We start from the raw sequence: 18236 nt of genomic DNA, 5'->3' as shown, positions 1-18236 counted from the left end.
GCCCCCGGTCCGGATTGGTCTTGATGTGCGGCTTACAATGATCTCTGAAGAGATGGATATCGCTATGCATTCTGGATATTGTGGTTTGCTTACTACCAGGAAATGCTGATGACCCGCTTCTACCAATGACATGCTAAAATGCTGGTGTTTGAGTCGCGTGAGGACATTTTGATGTGAGATTTGTTAATACCATATTAATGGATATACAGTATGTTACTGTATATAAGTAAATAGACCAGCGGTGAATTTTCCATTTAACCGACTGCATGTTTTAATTTATTGCAATCCCAAACATTGTAATACCAGGATTCACCAGAGCCCACAAATCGGCTCCAATTAAAAGTTTAGGAACCACAGGGATACATCCGTTCTGTAACATCGGGCAAGAATGAACTGGACAGAAATAATTAGGCTAAGGGATGAGTGAAAGTGCCATCATTCGTGGAATTGACAGCACATGACAGCTGACGAAGGTTTCATGAATTGTTTTGTTTTTTTGGCTTTTAAACCATGATAATCTTGTGTAAGATGGTTAGGCTACTTGTTATTGTCAATATAGCCAGAGGGTAACCACAGAACAAGGAGTTAAAGCAAATATTTTAACCTTAGGTTAACTTGTAGACTCCGCAGGCTGACAGTTTGTCTAAATCAACTAATTAACTAGCTGTATTGTCTCCAGTCAAGTTATAATTACAAATTAATAATGTTTTGCATTAGATACAGATTCTGTTTTGTACTCTTTCTGCAGGTTTGGGCCAGACACAGACTGGACACTGCTCTTACAACGGTAGCTGGTTCATACTAGCCGGCTTAGAAGCTAGTTAGCTATAGTCTACACCATTTTGATGAGTTATTTTGTTACAGTGAACGTATCCCCTACATTCAGGTTTCTGTTTTTTGCCGTCTTAAACCAACAAAATAATGTCATGCACATGCAGATCAGCGGCGAGATTGTTTCTAACCTCTCAGAAAGGTAAGCACATTTGTTGCTAATTTAGCTAACTTGTTTTGGAAGTTGCGCAATTATCGAATTCTCCCGTGCAACCGGTGTGGTATTTGTAAGTACCATAAATGTGAGGTTTTAATGTTGCTAACTTTAAATGGGCTAAGTTCTGGTTGTTTTGCAAGTGGGAACCCGAAACAAAGGTGCTATACCAGATGTACATTTCACCTAGTGTTTCATTTGACCAGTTGTCAACATTTTAATGTTATTAATATTTACCTGAAACTTTCTGTGAATTTCTGAAAATTGCCACTTTATGGATTTATTTTATAAAATGGATTTATTTTTGAAGAACTGATTTGATCCATTCGTAATACTAAATATTTGCATTGTTGATACTAAAAGATATTACATCCGTATGCAGGTTGATTTTAATCTGCATGTACTTTCACAGGTATCTCTCGAATACAGTTATTTTTTACCACCAGACAGGGAACATCCGAAGCACTACTGACAAGAAGAGTGCCTGTGAGATACTTTTCTGAATCATCAGTATATTTTTCATCAAAAGATGTCAAAGATGGCTCTGGTGAAGGAGGAAAGGTAAATGTCAGCTGGCTATAGATTGAAAATAATTTTTTTGTATTTTTATATATTTTAAATTATGTAATTCTACAAAAAAGGTATTTTGTCTCTTTCAAGCCTTCTGTCAATGATTGAGTGAGACAAAAGTGCCAAAATGATTATTGTGAACATAAATTGTTACCAAGCAGTTAATTGAATGTTGTTGTCTTAATGACATCCTCCACAGTGAATGATCTTGTCACAGAAGTACATACACACACTATATCCTCTGTTTTTTCAATCTTTACAGAAATCAGTTGGTAATGCTGCAGGCGGGAAAAGAGGAGGTCCAGGTAAAGGAGGCCCTCGGCTACGCTGTCCCAAGTGTGGAGATACCTGCACACATGTCGAAACCTTTGTGTGTAAGTGCTTTACTCATGTTTCCATGTTAAAGTTTAGAGGGATTGTGTACGGTCAAACTTGGCATAGGATCCAATCTCAATTATGAGAAAGAGAATGTTCAGTGAAAGTCCTCTGAAAGAAGCAGCACACTTTTAGTCCGGTCTCAAATCTGTTGTGCTGTATAGCCAACTCATACATGCTCGTTGTCAGATCAAACATGTAACAGTCGACCATAGGGGTTTGCAGACCTATCATCTAAACCGCAAGACTGACAATCACTTTTATTTTATTTTTTTATTTGACATTTGTACTAATGTAGAAACCAGTTTGATAGGCATGCACAACATGTTGATGGGACAGTGTTTACGAGATATATGTTGTTATTCTAGCTTTCAACTGACATGTTTTTCCTAAGGCCTAGTATAGCTCACACATCTATAGGGAATGTCAGACTAGTGGGCAAGTGCAGTCAGGCAAATTGTGTGTTACTAAAAATATCCTTTTCATGTAACCTCCCAGTGGTGGACCACAGTCATACCATTGGCTACACGTATAGCATTTTGCAAATCCCAATGTAATATCTCAATTTAGGGACATTTCTAATTGGTATTCCTCTGTGAATTGCTGTTGGCCTGTTCAGGTGATTTTCAGATTGGCCTTGATTACGACCATACATACAGTATTTTGCTAGCGGTGGCTAACGTTAGCTGAAGTTTGTAATGGCTGTTTAAAGACAGCTAAATGGATTGCAGTTGATCTTGACGTCTTGATGTACTTCTTTCAGGGAGAGGAACCATCTAACATCATAGAATTCTAATATATGGTTCATCAGACCGGATCAGTGTTCTCAGAGCTTTCCGTTTAATGAAACATCCTGAAGGTCTGCACACGTGTGGGTTGAGTAGATATTTTGCTGCTCGTTCTGTTATGCTGTCACCACCATTCCTCCCTAGAGCCTGTGGCAATAATTAGATGCCTGGTGTAGTCTAGGACTATACATGCTTTAACATGTTGTATAACTTACTTGTTTGTTGTAACTTTTAACAGTAGGCTGTTGCAAACATAAGCACACCACAGACAGGTCTGTAGGCCAACTTTTCAAACACAAGCAAAACACAGAAAGGCAATCTAAACCGTGATTTAATGGCTTTCTTTAATCACCTTTGCAAACATTGAATAGAAGGCACAACAGACCAGGCCGTGCAAAACAAACTCATCAGGCCAATCTGATCAGAAGACCAAACTTGTCATGCCGATTGTCATATTATTCAACAGAAGGCACACCTTCTCCTCCCTCTCTGCCATTAGCATCACAAAGACACACTATTCTTTCTCCTCAAATGAGCGATGCCAGATGAGGGCAAGCAAAATCCCTCTTTGCTAACATTTTATAGGAAATCATTGCATAGGGAATCATTGTGCCGTCTAAATGGCAATTGTAAGCACACCACTTTATTAATTAAAACTATCTGGTATCGGGCAGGAACCCCTTTTTAGCAAACCTCCTGTTATACCTCATCCCAAATTTTATTGAGATCTAGGGACTGTCCAGGCCATTGACATTAACTGAAGTCACTGTCATATTTGTTGAATCATCTTGACATTATCATGTTCTGTGACATGGCGCATTGTCCTGCTGGAAATATCAACTTGAAAATGGGTAGACTGTGGCCATCAATGGATGCAAACGGTCAGCAACAATGCGTAGGTGTGCTGGGATATTCAAATGGTGCTCTGTTGGTGTTTATATGTGCCAAGAAAACAGCCCAGGGCTTGATAGGGCGTAATCTATCTGGGATACATCTAATACATGGACTGGCTTTTGAAGTATTGGAAGTATTCCTGGGGAAGTGTTGGAAAACCACTGATCTGGAGACACATTGGAGAAAATGGTGCAAAAAGCTTGATCTGCAGCCAGCGCCTTTACAAAGGAAAAAGGCATGTATTAGGCTCAAATCATTTGATTCCAACATCATCCCATATTCAAGTATAGCTTTAAATGCTCTCAACCCAAAAATCAACGCTTATTTCTGGATGTTTGTTAACGTTTTCTGGCTTTGTTATCTACAAACATGCCTGCTGCTCAGCTGCTGTCTTATTTTATCCACTTATGGTGTAACTTATTGACCTCTTGCTTAATCTGTTCTATTCATTGTGTGTTGTATTGTTAAAACAAAATACAATGAACTAGGAGATGTAAGTACAGTGAAATGTGTCACCTTAGACCAGTTGAGAATTACACAGACCTAGTTTGTGGTTTTATGCCCCCACCAGCAATATTAGTTGGTGCCATAACATACCCTCTCTCCGTAGCTTCAACCCGCTTTGTGAAATGTGAGAAATGTCACCATTTCTTTGTGGTGCTGTCAGAGATCGACTCCAAGAAGAGTCTCAATAAGGAGCAAGAAGGGGCCAATGAGGCTGTCAAACTGGCCTTCCAGCAGAAACCTCCCCCTCCTCCTAAAAAGGTACCGTGGACAAGTCTTACAAGGCGTTTTATCTTCATCAGAATGTTCATAGCTTGTAGGTAGAAGTCTGCTCGCGACTGATTTTTTTGTTTCTCCCTCTGTTCCCGTCTGCATCCACAATTTCCCATCCCTCACCTGCCAGCTTTCTGTCTGACTCCTGCCCACTCCCGAGGACAGTCTCGAAATAGTAATCCAATAATAAGACCTACGTGACCACCAGACCTAGAATTTAACTTTTTAACTTAATGGATGGATACTATACATAAACTAAGGCATATCTTTTTATTGTTCGAAAATATGTAATTGTCATCTGTTCAGCCAGTTCCTAGACAGACATCATATGTTAAGCCACATGTCTCAAATTCAGAACCATGGTGTGAAGTAAAAGGTTTCTATGTTTGCAACAAACATATATAACCTAGGTATATTTGCATGTTAAGTTATAGATCAACAGGCTTTTTAACATCCAACATACCCATTACCCTAATAGTGGAGACGGGTATTTTCAGATGTGAAGCCAGTTTTTCCAACCATTGCCTAAATGTCTGTCAAACCTTATTTAAACCCCATTCAAACAAGAAGTCATGGTTGACCACTTTAAAGTTCCTAATGACCTGAAAATATATATCAGTCAGAAAATGCATCTTATAGATTTGTTGAATAACAATTCCTACGAAAATCGTGATATGTTTGTGAGGAACAATACAGGTGCTGGTCATAAAATTAGAATATCATCAAAAAGTTCATTTATTTCAGTAATTCCATTCAAAAAGTGAAACTTGTATATTACATTCATTAATTACACACAGACCGATATATTTCAAATGTTTATTTCTTTTAATTGTGATTATAACTGACAACTAATGAAAATCACAAATTCAGTATCTCCGAAAATTAGAATATTACTTAAGACCAATACAAATATTTTTTTTTTTTTAGAAATGTTGGCCAACTGAAAATTATGAACATGAAAAGTATGAGCATGTACAGCACTCAATACTTAGTTGGGGCTCCTTTTGCCTGAATTACTGCAGCAATGCGGCGTGGCATGGAGTAGATCAGTCTGTGGCACTGCTCAGGTTTTATGAGAGCCCAGATTGCTCTGATAGTGGCCTTCAGCTCTTCTGCATTGCATCTTCCTCTTCACAATACCCCATAGATTTTCTATAGGGTTAAGGTCAGGCGATTTTGCTGGCCAATTAAGAACAGGGATACCATGGTCCTTAAACCAGGTACTAGTAGCTTTGGCACTGTGTGCAGGTGCCAAGTCCTGTTGGAAAATGCAATCTGCATCTCCATAAAGTTGGTCAGCAGCAGGAAGCATAAAGTGCTCTAAAACGTCCTGGTAGACGGCTCTGTTGAACTTGGATCTCAGAAAACACAGTTGACCAACACCAGCATATGACATGGCACCCCAAACCATCACTGACTGTGGAAACTTTACACTGGACTTCAAGCAACGTGGATTCTGTGCCTCTCCTCTCTTCCTCCAGACTCTGGGACCTTGATTTCCAAAGGAAATGCAAAATTTACTTTCATCAGAGAACATAACTCAGCAGCAGTCCAGTCCTTTTTGTCTTCAGCCCAGGCGAGACGCTTCTGACGCTGTGTCTTGTTCAAGAGTGGCTTGACACAAGGAATGCGACAGCTGAAACCCATGTCTTGCATACGTCTGTGCGTGGTGGTTCTTGAAGCACTGACTCCAGCTGAAGTCCACTCTTTGTGAATCTCCCCCACGTTTTTGAATGGGTTTTGTTTCACAATCCTCTCCAGGGTGCGGTTTTACCTATTGCGTGTACACTTTTTTTTCTACCACATCTTTTCCTTCCCTTCGCCTCTCTATTTATGTGCTTGGACACAGAGCTCTGTGAACAGCCAGCCTCTTTAGCTATGACCTTTTGTGTCTTTCCCTCCTTGTGCAAGGTGTCAATGGTTGTCTTTTGGACAGCTGTCAAGTCAGCAGTCTTCCCCATGATTGTTTAGCCTACAGAACTAGACTGAGAGACCGTTTAAAGGCCTTTGCAGGTGTTTTGGGTTAATTAGCTGATTAGAGTGTGGCACCAATATTGTCTTCAATATTGAACCTATTCACAATATTTAAATTTTCTGAGATACTGAATTTCGGGTTTTCATTAGTTGTCAGTTATAATCATCAAAATTAAAAGAAATAAACACTTGAAATATATCAGTCTGTGTGGAATGAATGTATACATTATACAAGTTTCACTTTTTGGATGGAATTACTGAAATAAATCAACTTTTTGATGATATTCTAATTTTATGACCAGCACCTGTAGATATTTATGTTTCTTTGCACAAATTAACCTCAATTAGAATTTAGATTTCTCTCATTTTGAGTATAAAATCGAGCTGATGAACAGCACTGTATTAGTCTATAAATAATGAAGGTATTATTGTAAGGCTTAACTACTGTTGCAGTAGACTTACGGCTGTTATTTAGAAATGATCATAATGACACATTGTAAGGAGGATCACTAATGCTTATGACTAGTATTGTTATGCATTAACTGGATCACAACTGCATCATGCTTCATACACTTTCTACGATTGGCTTAACGTAATGTGTTACCAAATGTTCTTTCAGATCTATGCCTACCTGGATAAGTATGTCGTTGGCCAATCCTACGCAAAGAAAGTGCTGGCGGTAGCGGTGTACAACCACTATAAACGCATCTACAACAACCTCCCAGCGGCAGGCACAAAGCCCCATGTGGCGATGGAGAAGCAGGCCTCCCTGACCCCACGAGGTTAGTAAGGTCCTAATCACAGTCGGCCGTGTTCAGTTTGTCTGACGCCGTCTTCTCATATCTGCACCTACTTTATGTTCATTAACTTGACAGGTGAAAGAAAAATCTATACAGTAGTTATCTTTAATTCAGTATTGAAGGAGGAGTTGTGAGAGCATGACTTTATTTAAAAAGTTTTACTGCAGATCTTGAGATTTGAAAACTTGACTTTAACTCGCCCGGTATGGCGCAGCCGGGGCCCCACCCTGGAGCCAGGCCCGGGGTTGGGGCTCGTATGCGAGCGCCTGGTGGCCGGGCCTTCCCCCATGGGGCCCGGCCGGGCTCAGCCCGAACGGGCGACGTGGGGCCGCCCTCCCGTGGGCTCACCACCCACAGGAGGGACCATAAGGGGCCGGTGCGAAGAGGATCGGGCGGCAGTCGAAGGCAGGGGCCTAGACAACCCGATCTCTGGACACGGAAACTGGCTCTAGGGACGTGGAATGTCACCTCGCTGGCGGGGAAGGAGCCTGAGTTGGTGCGTGAGGTTGAGAGGTTCCGATTAGAGGTAATCGGGATCACCTCTACACACGGCTTGGGCTCTGGAACCACACTCCTTGAGAGAGGATGGACTCTTCACCACTCTGGAGTTGCCCATGGTGAGAGGCGGCGGGCTGGTGTGGGTTTGCTCATAGCTCCCCAGCTCTGCCGCCATGTGTTGGAGTTTACCCCGGTGAACGAGAGGGTCGTTTCCCTGCGCCTACGGGTCGGGGATAGGTCTCTCACTGTTGTTTGTGCCTACGGGCCGAACGGCAGTGCAGAGTACCTGACCTTCTTGGAGTCTCTGGGAGGGGTGCTGGAAAGTGCTCCGACTGGGGACTCTATTGTTCTACTGGGGGACTTCAACGCCCACGTGGGCAACGACAGTGACACCTGGAGGGGCGTGATTGGGAGGAACGGCCCCCCGGATCTGAACCCGAGTGGTGTTCAATTATTGGACTTCTGTGCTAGTCACAGTTTGTCCATAACGAACACCATGTTCAAGCATAAGGGTGTCCATCAGTGCACGTGGCACCAGGACACCCTAGGCCGCAGGTCGATGATCGACTTTGTTGTCGTCTCATCTGACCTGCGGCCGTATGTCTTGGACACTCGGGTGAAGAGAGGGGCGGAGCTGTCAACTGATCACCACCTGGTGGTGAGTTGGATCCGATGGCGGGGGAGGAAGCTGGACAGACTCGGCAGGCCCAAGCGTACTGTAAGGGTCTGCTGGGAACGTCTGGCCGAGTCTCCTGTCAGAGAGATCTTTAACTCCCACCTCCGGCAGAGTTTCGACTGGATCCCGAGGGAGGTTGGAGATATTGAGTCCGAGTGGACCATGTTCTCCACCGCCATTGTCGAAGCGGCCGCTCGGAGCTGTGGCCGTAAGGTCTCCGGTGCCTGTCGAGGCGGCAATCCCCGAACCCGGTGGTGGACACCGGAAGTAAGGGATGCCGTCAAGCTGAAGAAGGAGTCCTATCAGGCCTGGTTGGCTTGTGGGACTCCTGAGGCAGCTGACGGGTACCGACAGGCCAAGCGGGCTGCAGCCCGGGTGGTTGTGGAGGCAAAAACTCGGGCCTGGGAGGAGTTCGGTGAGGCCATGGAGAAGGACTATCGGCTGGCCTCGAAGAGATTCTGGCAAACCATCCGGCGCCTCAGGAGAGGGAAACAGTGCCCTACCAACGCTGTTTACAGTAGAGGTGGACAGCTGTTGACCTCAACTGAGGATGTCGTCGGGCGGTGGAAGGAGTACTTCGAGGATCTCCTCAATCCCACTGACACGTCTTCCATTGAGGAAGCAGAGGATGAGGGCTCAGAGGTGGACTCGTCCATCACCCGGGCTGAAGTCACTGAGGTGGTCAAGAAACTCCTCGGTGGCAAGGCACCGGGGGTGGATGAGATCCGCCCTGAGTACCTCAAGTCTCTGGATGTTGTGGGGCTGTCTTGGTTGACACGCCTGTGCAACATCGCGTGGCGGTCGGGGACAGTGCCTCTTGGATGGCAGACCGGGGTGGTGGTCCCTCTTTTTAAGAAGGGGGACCGGAGGGTGTGTTCCAACTATAGGGGGATCACACTTCTCAGCCTCCCCGGGAAAGTCTATGCCAGGGTTCTGGAGAGGAGAATACGGCCGATAGTAGAACCTCGGATTCAGGAGGAACAGTGTGGTTTTCGTCCGGGCCGTGGAACACTGGACCAGCTCTATACCCTCTACGGGGTGTTGGAGGGTTCATGGGAGTTTGCCCAACCAATCCACATGTGTTTTGTGGATTTGGAGAAAGCATTCGACTGTGTCCCTCGCGGCATCTTGTGGAGGGTGCTTGGGGAATATGGGGTCCTGGGTCCTTTGCTAAGGGCTGTCAGGTCCCTGTACAACCGAAGCAGGAGCTTGGTCCGCATTGCCGGCAGTAAGTCAGACTTGTTCCCAGTGCATGTTGGACTCCGGCAGGGCTGCCCTTTGTCACCGGTTCTGTTCGTAATTTTTATGGACAGAATTTCTAGGCGCAGCCAGGGGCCGGAGGGTGTCAGGTTTGGGGACCACACAATTTCGTCTCTGCTCTTTGCAGATGATGTTGTCGTGTTGGCCCCTTCTAACCAGGACCTTCTGCATGCACTGGGACGGTTTGCAGCCGAGTGTGAAGCGGTGGGGATGAAAATCAGTACCTCCAAATCTGAGGCCATGGTCCTCAGTCGGAAAAGGGTGGCTTGCCCACTTCAGGTTGGTGGAGAGTGCCTGCCTCAAGTGGAGGAGTTTAAGTATCTAGGGGTCTTGTTCACGAGTGAGGGAAGGATGGAACGGGAGATTGACAGACGGATCGGTGCAGCTTCTGCAGTAATGCAGTCGATGTATCGGTCTGTCGTGGTGAAGAAAGAGCTGAGCCGCAAGGCGAAGCTCTCGATTTACCAGTCAATCTACGTTCCTACTCTCACCTATGGTCATGAGCTTTGGGTCATGACCGAAAGGACAAGATCCCGGATACAGGCGGCCGAAATGAGCTTTCTCCGCAGGGTGGCCGGGCGATCCCTTAGAGATAGGGTGAGAAGCTCGGTCACCCGGGAGGAGCTCAGAGTAGAGCCGCTGCTCCTCCACATCGAGAGGGGTCAGCTGAGGTGGCTTGGGCATCTTTTTCGGATGCCTCCGGAACGCCTTCCTGGGAAGGTGTTCCGGTCCCGTCCCACCGGGAAGAGACCCCGGGGAAGACCTAGGACACGCTGGAGGGACTATGTCTCCCGGCTGGCCTGGGAACGCCTCGGTGTCCCCCCGGAAGAGCTAGAGGAAGTGTCTGGGGAGAGGGAAGTCTGGGCATCCCTGCTTAGACTGCTGCCCCCGCGACCCGGCCCCGGATAAGCGGGAGAAGATGGATGGATGGATGGACTTTAACTCGGGTTAACCCTATCACTGCCAGAGCCGTTTTTACTCATTTAATTGATCCACTTGCTCAGCTTTCATATGTAGCCTCACAGTGACGTTTCTTCTACAAATGGATCACAGTAAAAAATGGATAAAAAGTTACATTTTGAGTTTTATTTTTCATAAATAGGTGAGAATAAATATCCTGCAAGCACAGAAATTGCTTGCTCAGTCTGAAATGAAAATCCTACACAGTGACAATGGTTTGGAGTTTGTCATCGCAAAAAATTAGCTTGATACAAGATTACAGAACCTACACTATGCCCTTGAATTTCATGCAATATTCTATGTGGAACAAACCTCTAATTACTGTTCTGAGGCTTGTCTTTTTTGAATAGTTTATAACTCAAATCATTCAGAAACAGGCACACAATGTTTTAAAGGGGTTTGACACACCGCCACACACATCAGATTGTTTGGTTGGAAAATCCAGTAGCCCAGAACAGGATGGCAGTTGAATGGAGTGGAATGAATGACATGGTTAATTGTTTCCTTGCAGTTGTTTGGCATTTGTATTGTGTTTTATGGCCGTAAAGCAAAATGCTGTCCCTTACAGAAATTACAGAATCTCACCCATGTATTTATGGTTTTCCAGTTTTGAACAGGATTTTGGGCTTTTCAGACAAAAAACATTCTGTTATGTCAAAGTCAATTTTGAGAGGAAAACTTCCAGTCTTAGCTCTGTTCATCAAACAGGAAGCCTATAGCTGACTCTCTCTCTTTGCTCCTGTCTCAAATAACTTTTACTGCTGCATGATGTCTCGGTGCCGGAGCTCGGTATATAGCCAAGCTCTTTGTCAATGCTCACTGTTTTTGTTTACGTATTCCTTATTATATTATTATTGTTTGTTTTTTACGACGCACGTGACAAAAATGTGCTTTTCTTTTCAGAGCTGCTGCAGATTGCAGGGATCAGTCCTCGTGGCAACACGCTTGGTGTATCAGTGCATAGCCAGCAGGCTGCCCAGGAGAAGAGGGGCAGTGACCTGCTTGACTCTCACCACGCCAACATCAAACTGGAAAAGAGCAACATTGTGCTGCTGGGACCCACTGGATCAGGTGAGCGGATGTAACACCTGGGGGAGAATGGGAGCAGGTGTGCACATCCATAGCAGAGTGCGTTGGTCTCATGTAGTGTACTCACTGTGTCTGCGGTTTCCTGTGGGATTTGGTGTTGCAGTCATTAGATAGTGAGGCAGTAATGACATCGGTGTTCTCAGGCTGCCGGATGGAAATGGACTATGTTGTTATGACTCTGAAGATCAGAGTGTTTGCCAAGTGCCTGAACTGGCCCTTCACTGCACACTGAGCCAGCGGTCACTTTTTTTCATCATGAGTGTAGAGTCAGATGATGAGCTGATGGTCTACTTTTCTGACCATGTTTGTCTTGCGTAATAATGGGAGTACATTCAAGTAGCATTTTCATGGGGTCAAAGAAAGCAGTAAAAGGGTTGGCCGGAGTCTTGATCTTTATGTAGTTTATTGCAGGAATAAATAAATGCGTTAAAGGAATACTACACTTCAATAGGGGTAGGGTTGTGGGATTCTTTTAAACCTGTTGTAAAATGAATACAAGTGTTTTTGTGGCCTGATTGACACCAATGTTTCAGGTAAAACCCTATTAGCTCAGACTCTGGCCAGGTGCTTGGACGTGCCCTTTGCCATCTGTGACTGCACCACGCTAACCCAGGCCGGCTACGTGGGCGAAGACATAGAGTCTGTGGTGGCCAAGCTCCTCCAAGACGCCAACTACTCTGTTGAGAAAGCGCAACAAGGTACGTTCTGATATGACAAACCTTATATGTTGGTATGGCTTGTGCTTGTCTATGACAGGACGAATTCATTAACAAGTACATTCACTTCGGTCAATGTCTTAAGAGTTGCTTGAGTTTTTATGGTAAATGTTTTTGGATAAAGATTAATTTATCAAGTGTGCCATCTGTTCGATTGTCTCATAAAGCACTGTACTGATCTGTACATATCTTAAGATTGGATGTTTCTAAATGCTAATAACTGAGTGAGATGAACCCAGAGTTGATGACTGTTGTGCAAATGTTTTTCTTTCATCAACGGTTGTTGAACTTTCCAAAGTGAAGGCAAAAATGATTCTCTGGTAGAAATGTAGATATTGTTTGCTAATGCTTTACTCAGTCTGAATACTTATGTACATCTCAGGCATCGTGTTCCTGGATGAGGTGGACAAGATTGGCAGTGTGCCTGGAATCCACCAGCTAAGAGATGTCGGGGGTGAGGGAGTACAGCAGGTCAGTGTGTACAATATAAACATATTTAATAATCTTATTTAACCAGATAAGTCAGTTGAGAACCAACATTCTGAATGGCCACCTGGCCAAAGGCATTTGCAAGAGGCTACACACAGAATCACATTAATAATGTCAATGTTAAAACACAGAGTACATACTGTACTGTACATATTTTGTAGACTTATAGATATGTTGTGTTCTGTTGACAGTGGTTCCCATCTCCCGTCTTTCAGTACCCCTACATTACATTTTAAGCTACTACAAAAAAGGTGTGCCGTTTGGGGTACTGGAGGACTGAGTTGGGAACCACTGCTGTAGTAAATGTCACCGTTTAGTTGCTTATAAAACCTGTAGATTTTACCTGCTCGACCTCTAATGAAGTCTTCTTTGAAAGAACGCTGTTGATTGTGCTAAAAGTTTATTTCTTTCAACATGTAGAAACTTCCCTCAGAACTGCTGTCATCTTGGTTGTAGCCCCATGCATGGAAAGTTGTTGGTTTGTGTGTTATCATTTCATCTTTTGGGTGGTCTTATGGTAGGGTCTACTCAAACTCTTGGAGGGCACCATCATCAATGTTCCGGAGAAGAACTCCAGGAAGCTTCGTGGAGACACTGTCCAGGTGGACACCACCAACATACTGTTTGTAGCCTCTGGTGCCTTTAATGGCCTGGACAGCATCATCAGTAGGAGAAAGTGCGAAAAGGTGAATTTTCAAAAATGTTTCTGAGAGAATGTATTTTATAGTGGTTCATATATGGGAAAATAATATACTAATTAATAAGAAATAGATGGTGGTGTTGATTATAGTAGCAGTAGTAGTACTAGTCATAGTAATAATAATAGTGAGTGGAGTGGAAGTGAGTGGAAGCAATGATCAGATGTTGTCATCAGTTGGCAGTTGGCAGGGAATAATGCACAGTGCCTGAACGAAGTGATTAATTTAGGATTTTGGTCATAGTTTTACTATGTGGGAAGTTGCATTTTTATTTCATTTCAGGTACTGTTGGAATAGGATAAAATGGGCAGGTACTGTAGTTGTCCTCATTTATTTAACATTTCACAGACAGCTATTGATGTAGTCTGTGAGAAACGGTAGTCTCAATATGAATCAGGTCCTAAGAAAGGCTATTTTGAATAGTACTCTAGATGTCTTTGAATTTTGGATTGGAAAGAAATGTAGAAAATTGTTAGGGAGATGTTTGGTGGTTGAACTAATTTCTCAGAACAAAATATTGTGTTATAGGGTTCCCCTCTATGAGTTTATTATAGCTTGCTTCCATTTTTCAGTTCTTCGTATGAAGTCGGATTATATGAAAGGGCCTGGGCATGCAAAGCTAGGTTTGTATTCCTCCATTTTCTCTCCAGTTTACACCCCTCAGCTTTCATAGAACAAAGATCACTGTTAAACTATTTAGCAGACTCCAGTATTCTTATGGGCATTGTTGTCAAGAACAGTGCACAGTCTCTAACTGATTATTTTGTTTAACTGCCAGTTCAAGTGAGGTTGAAGATGTAATTGCAGAAATTGCATGTCAGTCTCTCTGTACACAGGGCTGGCATTGGGATGTGGGCAGTTATAAGAAGGGCCCAAGTCAACAGTCCGCTAATTATTTCCAGCTCAAATGAATAAAGAAACACTTTACAGTTGATAAGAGTTTTTCACACAGTTGCATGGTTTTGGTGGTACTGTAATTGTTATTGAATGGAATCTGTTAATCCTGGGATCTGAAGTGCTTTGGACTTGGGTCAGAAAAGACAGCAAATATCAATGGGATTTGAAAGGCTCAATTGTGCGGTCAATAGGATTTGGGGATTCGGATTGGCTCTACTGAAAAGTATGTTTTCAGTATTTTCAGAAGCAGCACTGTGGACTACAAATGTAACAATTAGATAACCAGCTTTTAATAGTGGAACTGTCTCTCACTGCATCCTTCCCTCTATCTGCAGTACCTGGGCTTCGGCACGCCCTCCAACATGGGTCAGGGGCGACGGGCAGCGGCAGCCGCTGACCTGGCCAACCGTAGTGGAGCGGAGATGGATGCCGTGTTGGAGATGGAAGAGAAGGACCGGCTCTTGAGTCACGTGGAGGCCCGTGACCTCATTGAGTTTGGGATGATCCCTGAGTTTGTGGGGCGCATGCCTGTGGTGGTGTCCCTGCACAGTCTGGACGAGGAGACCCTGGTCAGGATCTTGACTGAGCCACGCAATGCCGTCATACCCCAGTACCAGGCTCTGTTCAGCATGGACAAGGTGGGCACTTTTTAGTAGGGATTATTGGTAGTTGTAATAGCAGCAGCAGTAGTAGTTTGCAAAGCAACATCAGTAAATCTGTAGTTGCGGAACATTCCATTGCCTGACAGAAAAGTTAATCGCATCGTAACTCGTAAGGCATGTGTATAATCCCTGTGGACTCTACATAATGTCAGAGGTTTAGAATCTCTTCCTCGCAATCAACAAAGTTAAGTCTGTTCTTTTCCCCAGGTAGTGCAACTTAGAAAACTCGGTCATCCGTCTTTATTTCAAAACATCTGCACTCACCAAGTGTTTTTCCATGACTTAATGGATTTATTTTATTAAGCATTGGAATACTTAATTAATATACATTGTTGACCTAGTTACAATGTTTGTAATGTATATATTACAATGTGAACATAAACTGAGTTCTGATAATATAACGAAACGGTTTATTCACCCGGCACAGCCAGAAGAGGATTGGTCACCCCTCTGAGCCTGGGTCCTCTCTAGGTTTCTTCCTAAAATTCGGCCTTCTTAGGGAGTTTTTCCTAGCCACTGAAATTCAACACTATTGTTGTTTGCTCCTTGGGGTTTAAGGCTGGGTGTCTCTGTAAAGCACTTTGTGACAACTGCTGTTGTAAAAAGGGCTTTATAAATACATTTGATTGATTGAGCCTACTTGGGCAGAAAAGTAGCAGTTGTGAAGGTTATATTAGTAGTAGCAGCAGTGATGGTAATATCAGTAGTAATAGTAGCGGTAGCAGCAGTGATTGTAGTATCAGTAGTAATGGTAGCGGTAGTGATGGTAATGTCAGTAGTAATAGTAGCGGTAGCAGCAGTGATGGTAGTTTCAGTAGTAATAGTAGCGGTAGCAGTTGTGATGGTAATGTCAGTAGAAATAGTACCGGTAGTAGTTGTGATGGTAATATCATTAGTAATAGTAGAGGTAGCAGCAGTGATGGTAGTATCAGTAGTAATAGTAGCGGTAGCTTTTGTGATGGTAATGTCAGTAGTAATAGTAGCGGTAGCAGCAGTGATTGTAGTATCAGTAGTAATGGTAGCTGTAGTGATGGTAATGTCAGTAGTAATAGTAGCGGTAGCAGCAGTGATGGTAGTATCAGTAGTAATAGTAGCGGTAGCAGTTGTGATGGTAATGTCAGTAGTAATAGTTACCGGTAGCAGTTGTGATGGTAATATCATTAGTAATAGTAGAGGTAGCAGCAGTGATGGTAGTATCAGTAGTAATAGTAGTGGTAGCAGCAGTGATGGTAGTATCAGTAGTAATAGTAGCGGTAGCAGCAGTGATGGTAGTATCAGTAGTAATAGTAGCGGTAGCTGTTGTGATGGTAGTATCAGTAGTAATAGTAGCATTAGCAGCAGTGACCATAGTCTCAATATTAATAGCAGTAGTAATGCTGTACTTAACCAGACCTTATACAGCATGGACCTGATGGATCCGTGGGAATGTGTGGGTTGGGGACAGGAGGGATGTATATTTGTGAGTGTGTGTAGGAGCATGTACATTTGTGTATTTTTCTGTATGTTGATTAGCATGTACATACTAGTGTTTGTGTAGATCATTATGTGGGCTATGATATATTTGTTTGTGAAAAACACAGGATGATATCATAAAACATTGTATTCCTTTAATGTCATTCCAGTGTGAACTGAATGTGACCCCAGATGCCTTGAGAGCCATAGCCCAATTAGCTTTAGAAAGGAAGACTGGTGCTCGTGGGCTCAGGTCCATTATGGTAACTCCTTAATATATATTTTATAATTGATGGTATTTACAGTATAATTTGAAATGTCTATTACAGATAATGTATATTTTTAAGATGTATTTCTTTAACCTTTATTTGTATTTCCCTGAAGGAAACATTGCTGCTTGAACCCATGTTTGAAGTGCCACACTCAAATATCATGGCTGTTGAGCTGAACAAAGATGTAGTCCTAGGAAAATCAGTACCTGTATATGTAAAGTAAGTAACCATGTTTACCTGAGATGTGTCTCAGTTAGGCACAATACAGTATTAAATCTGTAATGTAAGTCACATTCTGCAAAATGAAAACCTACAGAAAATGGATGCCAAGCCATTCTTGGAGACATGAACCAAAAGTAGCTAGCAAAAGATTGCCGGATTAGTAGCTAACTTTTTAAAATTATTCCAGTAAATTCCTTAGCTAACTTGTTAGCTAGTACTTACTCTTTGCTCTTAAACAAATTGGTACTTTTTGCAGATAATATGCCAAGGTCAATGCTTCTGTAATAGTACATTTTGAAAAGTGTGATGCGTCCACTGTAATTGCCTTCTTCAAACTCCAGTATATTGTGGTTTCACCGCACTTTGATTAACTTTTAATTATTCTGTGGCAGAATTGTGTACATTTTTATTTGTGTTTCTAGAGCACCTCCTAAGGAATCTGTTGAGGAGGAGTACGACTCTGGGATAGAGGAGAGCTGGCCAAGGCAGGCAGATGTAGCCAACAATTAACAGACAGATGCTGCTGACTTAGTCCAAAATATAACTTCTGAAATTGCCATCAATGTATTTTGAATGAGCTATGGGGTTTTTACCAAATCCAGACCACTGTGGGAAAATTCACCTATGAATATAATTATCTGAATTACATCGGTATTGATAATGATGATGACTTTACTTTTAAATATATCAGGAAAGGTTTGTTTCCATATCTTGGAGCACATGGTAGGTTTCAGATTCACCATTAACCAGATATACTCTACCTATCTTTCCCAGAGAACGGAAGAGGGAATGTTGATTTTTATAAATGTAATGTTACTCTTACTCGTGAAGGTGCTACTCTCATTTGTATAAATGAAATGTTACTCTTTCTCGTGAAGGTGTTACTCTCATTTGAATGTGAAATGTAGTTGTTGGGGGAACCCTAATGGAAATGGATTGTATCAATTAAAAAAGTATTGTATTGTTGTGTTTTGCCACAATAAAATGTTGTTCAATTGAGGATTAAAGAGTAACAGTTTCTGTAAATCTATTTTCTTCAAGCAAAAAACAGTTTTAGGCTCAGGTATACTGAAGCACATCAACTCTGGTCTGAATATGAACAGTTTGTTGCAAAAGCAATATATACATATTTTTGGTGAGGACCGTAAATCTAGCCATTTTTCCCTGTAACAAACATTGATA

The 18236-nt window shown here is 43.0% G+C and overlaps 1 protein-coding gene across 6 annotated transcripts; it reads left to right on the top strand.

Annotated features, from left to right (window-relative positions):
* The first annotated feature begins 144 nt into the window (after positions 1-144).
* clpxa (caseinolytic mitochondrial matrix peptidase chaperone subunit Xa) lies at positions 145-18058 on the top strand. 6 transcript variants are annotated; one of them, XM_020051400.3, is made up of 15 exons: positions 156-173; positions 749-787; positions 887-973; positions 1398-1546; positions 1818-1929; positions 4223-4377; positions 6983-7145; positions 11461-11628; positions 12180-12344; positions 12745-12833; positions 13373-13537; positions 14782-15084; positions 16731-16823; positions 16945-17051; positions 17477-18058. In XM_020051400.3, exons 3-15 carry the CDS (start codon positions 922-924, stop codon positions 17562-17564), a joined length of 1809 nt encoding a protein of 602 aa, XP_019906959.2. In that variant the 5' UTR covers positions 156-173; positions 749-787; positions 887-921; the 3' UTR covers positions 17565-18058. The 6 variants fall into 6 exon arrangements, with proteins under 6 accessions (XP_010875622.2, XP_019906959.2, XP_010875631.2 ...); XM_010877329.4 differs by lacking the exon at positions 156-173 and adding an exon at positions 180-473; XM_010877336.4 differs by lacking the exon at positions 156-173 and adding an exon at positions 505-523.
* Positions 18059-18236: the final 178 nt, after the last annotated feature.

This window comes from Esox lucius, chromosome 2 (assembly GCF_011004845.1).
Source record: "Esox lucius isolate fEsoLuc1 chromosome 2, fEsoLuc1.pri, whole genome shotgun sequence".
NCBI classification, from domain to species: domain Eukaryota; kingdom Metazoa; phylum Chordata; class Actinopteri; order Esociformes; family Esocidae; genus Esox; species Esox lucius.
Note: the sequence above shows the minus strand (reverse complement) of the source record. Positions and strands in the feature narration are given on the sequence as shown.

Bases quoted from the DNA above. Each gene is read 5' to 3' on its own strand.
- clpxa (XM_010877320.4), top strand. From the start codon at position 922: ATGTCATGCACATGCAGATCAGCGGCGAGATTGTTTCTAACCTCTCAG. The intron at 12,834-13,372 runs GTCAGTGTGTAC...GTCTTATGGTAG, and splicing joins GGGGTGAGGGAGTACAGCAG to GGTCTACTCAAACTCTTGGA. The intron at 13,538-14,781 runs GTGAATTTTCAA...CTCTATCTGCAG, and splicing joins GTAGGAGAAAGTGCGAAAAG to TACCTGGGCTTCGGCACGCC.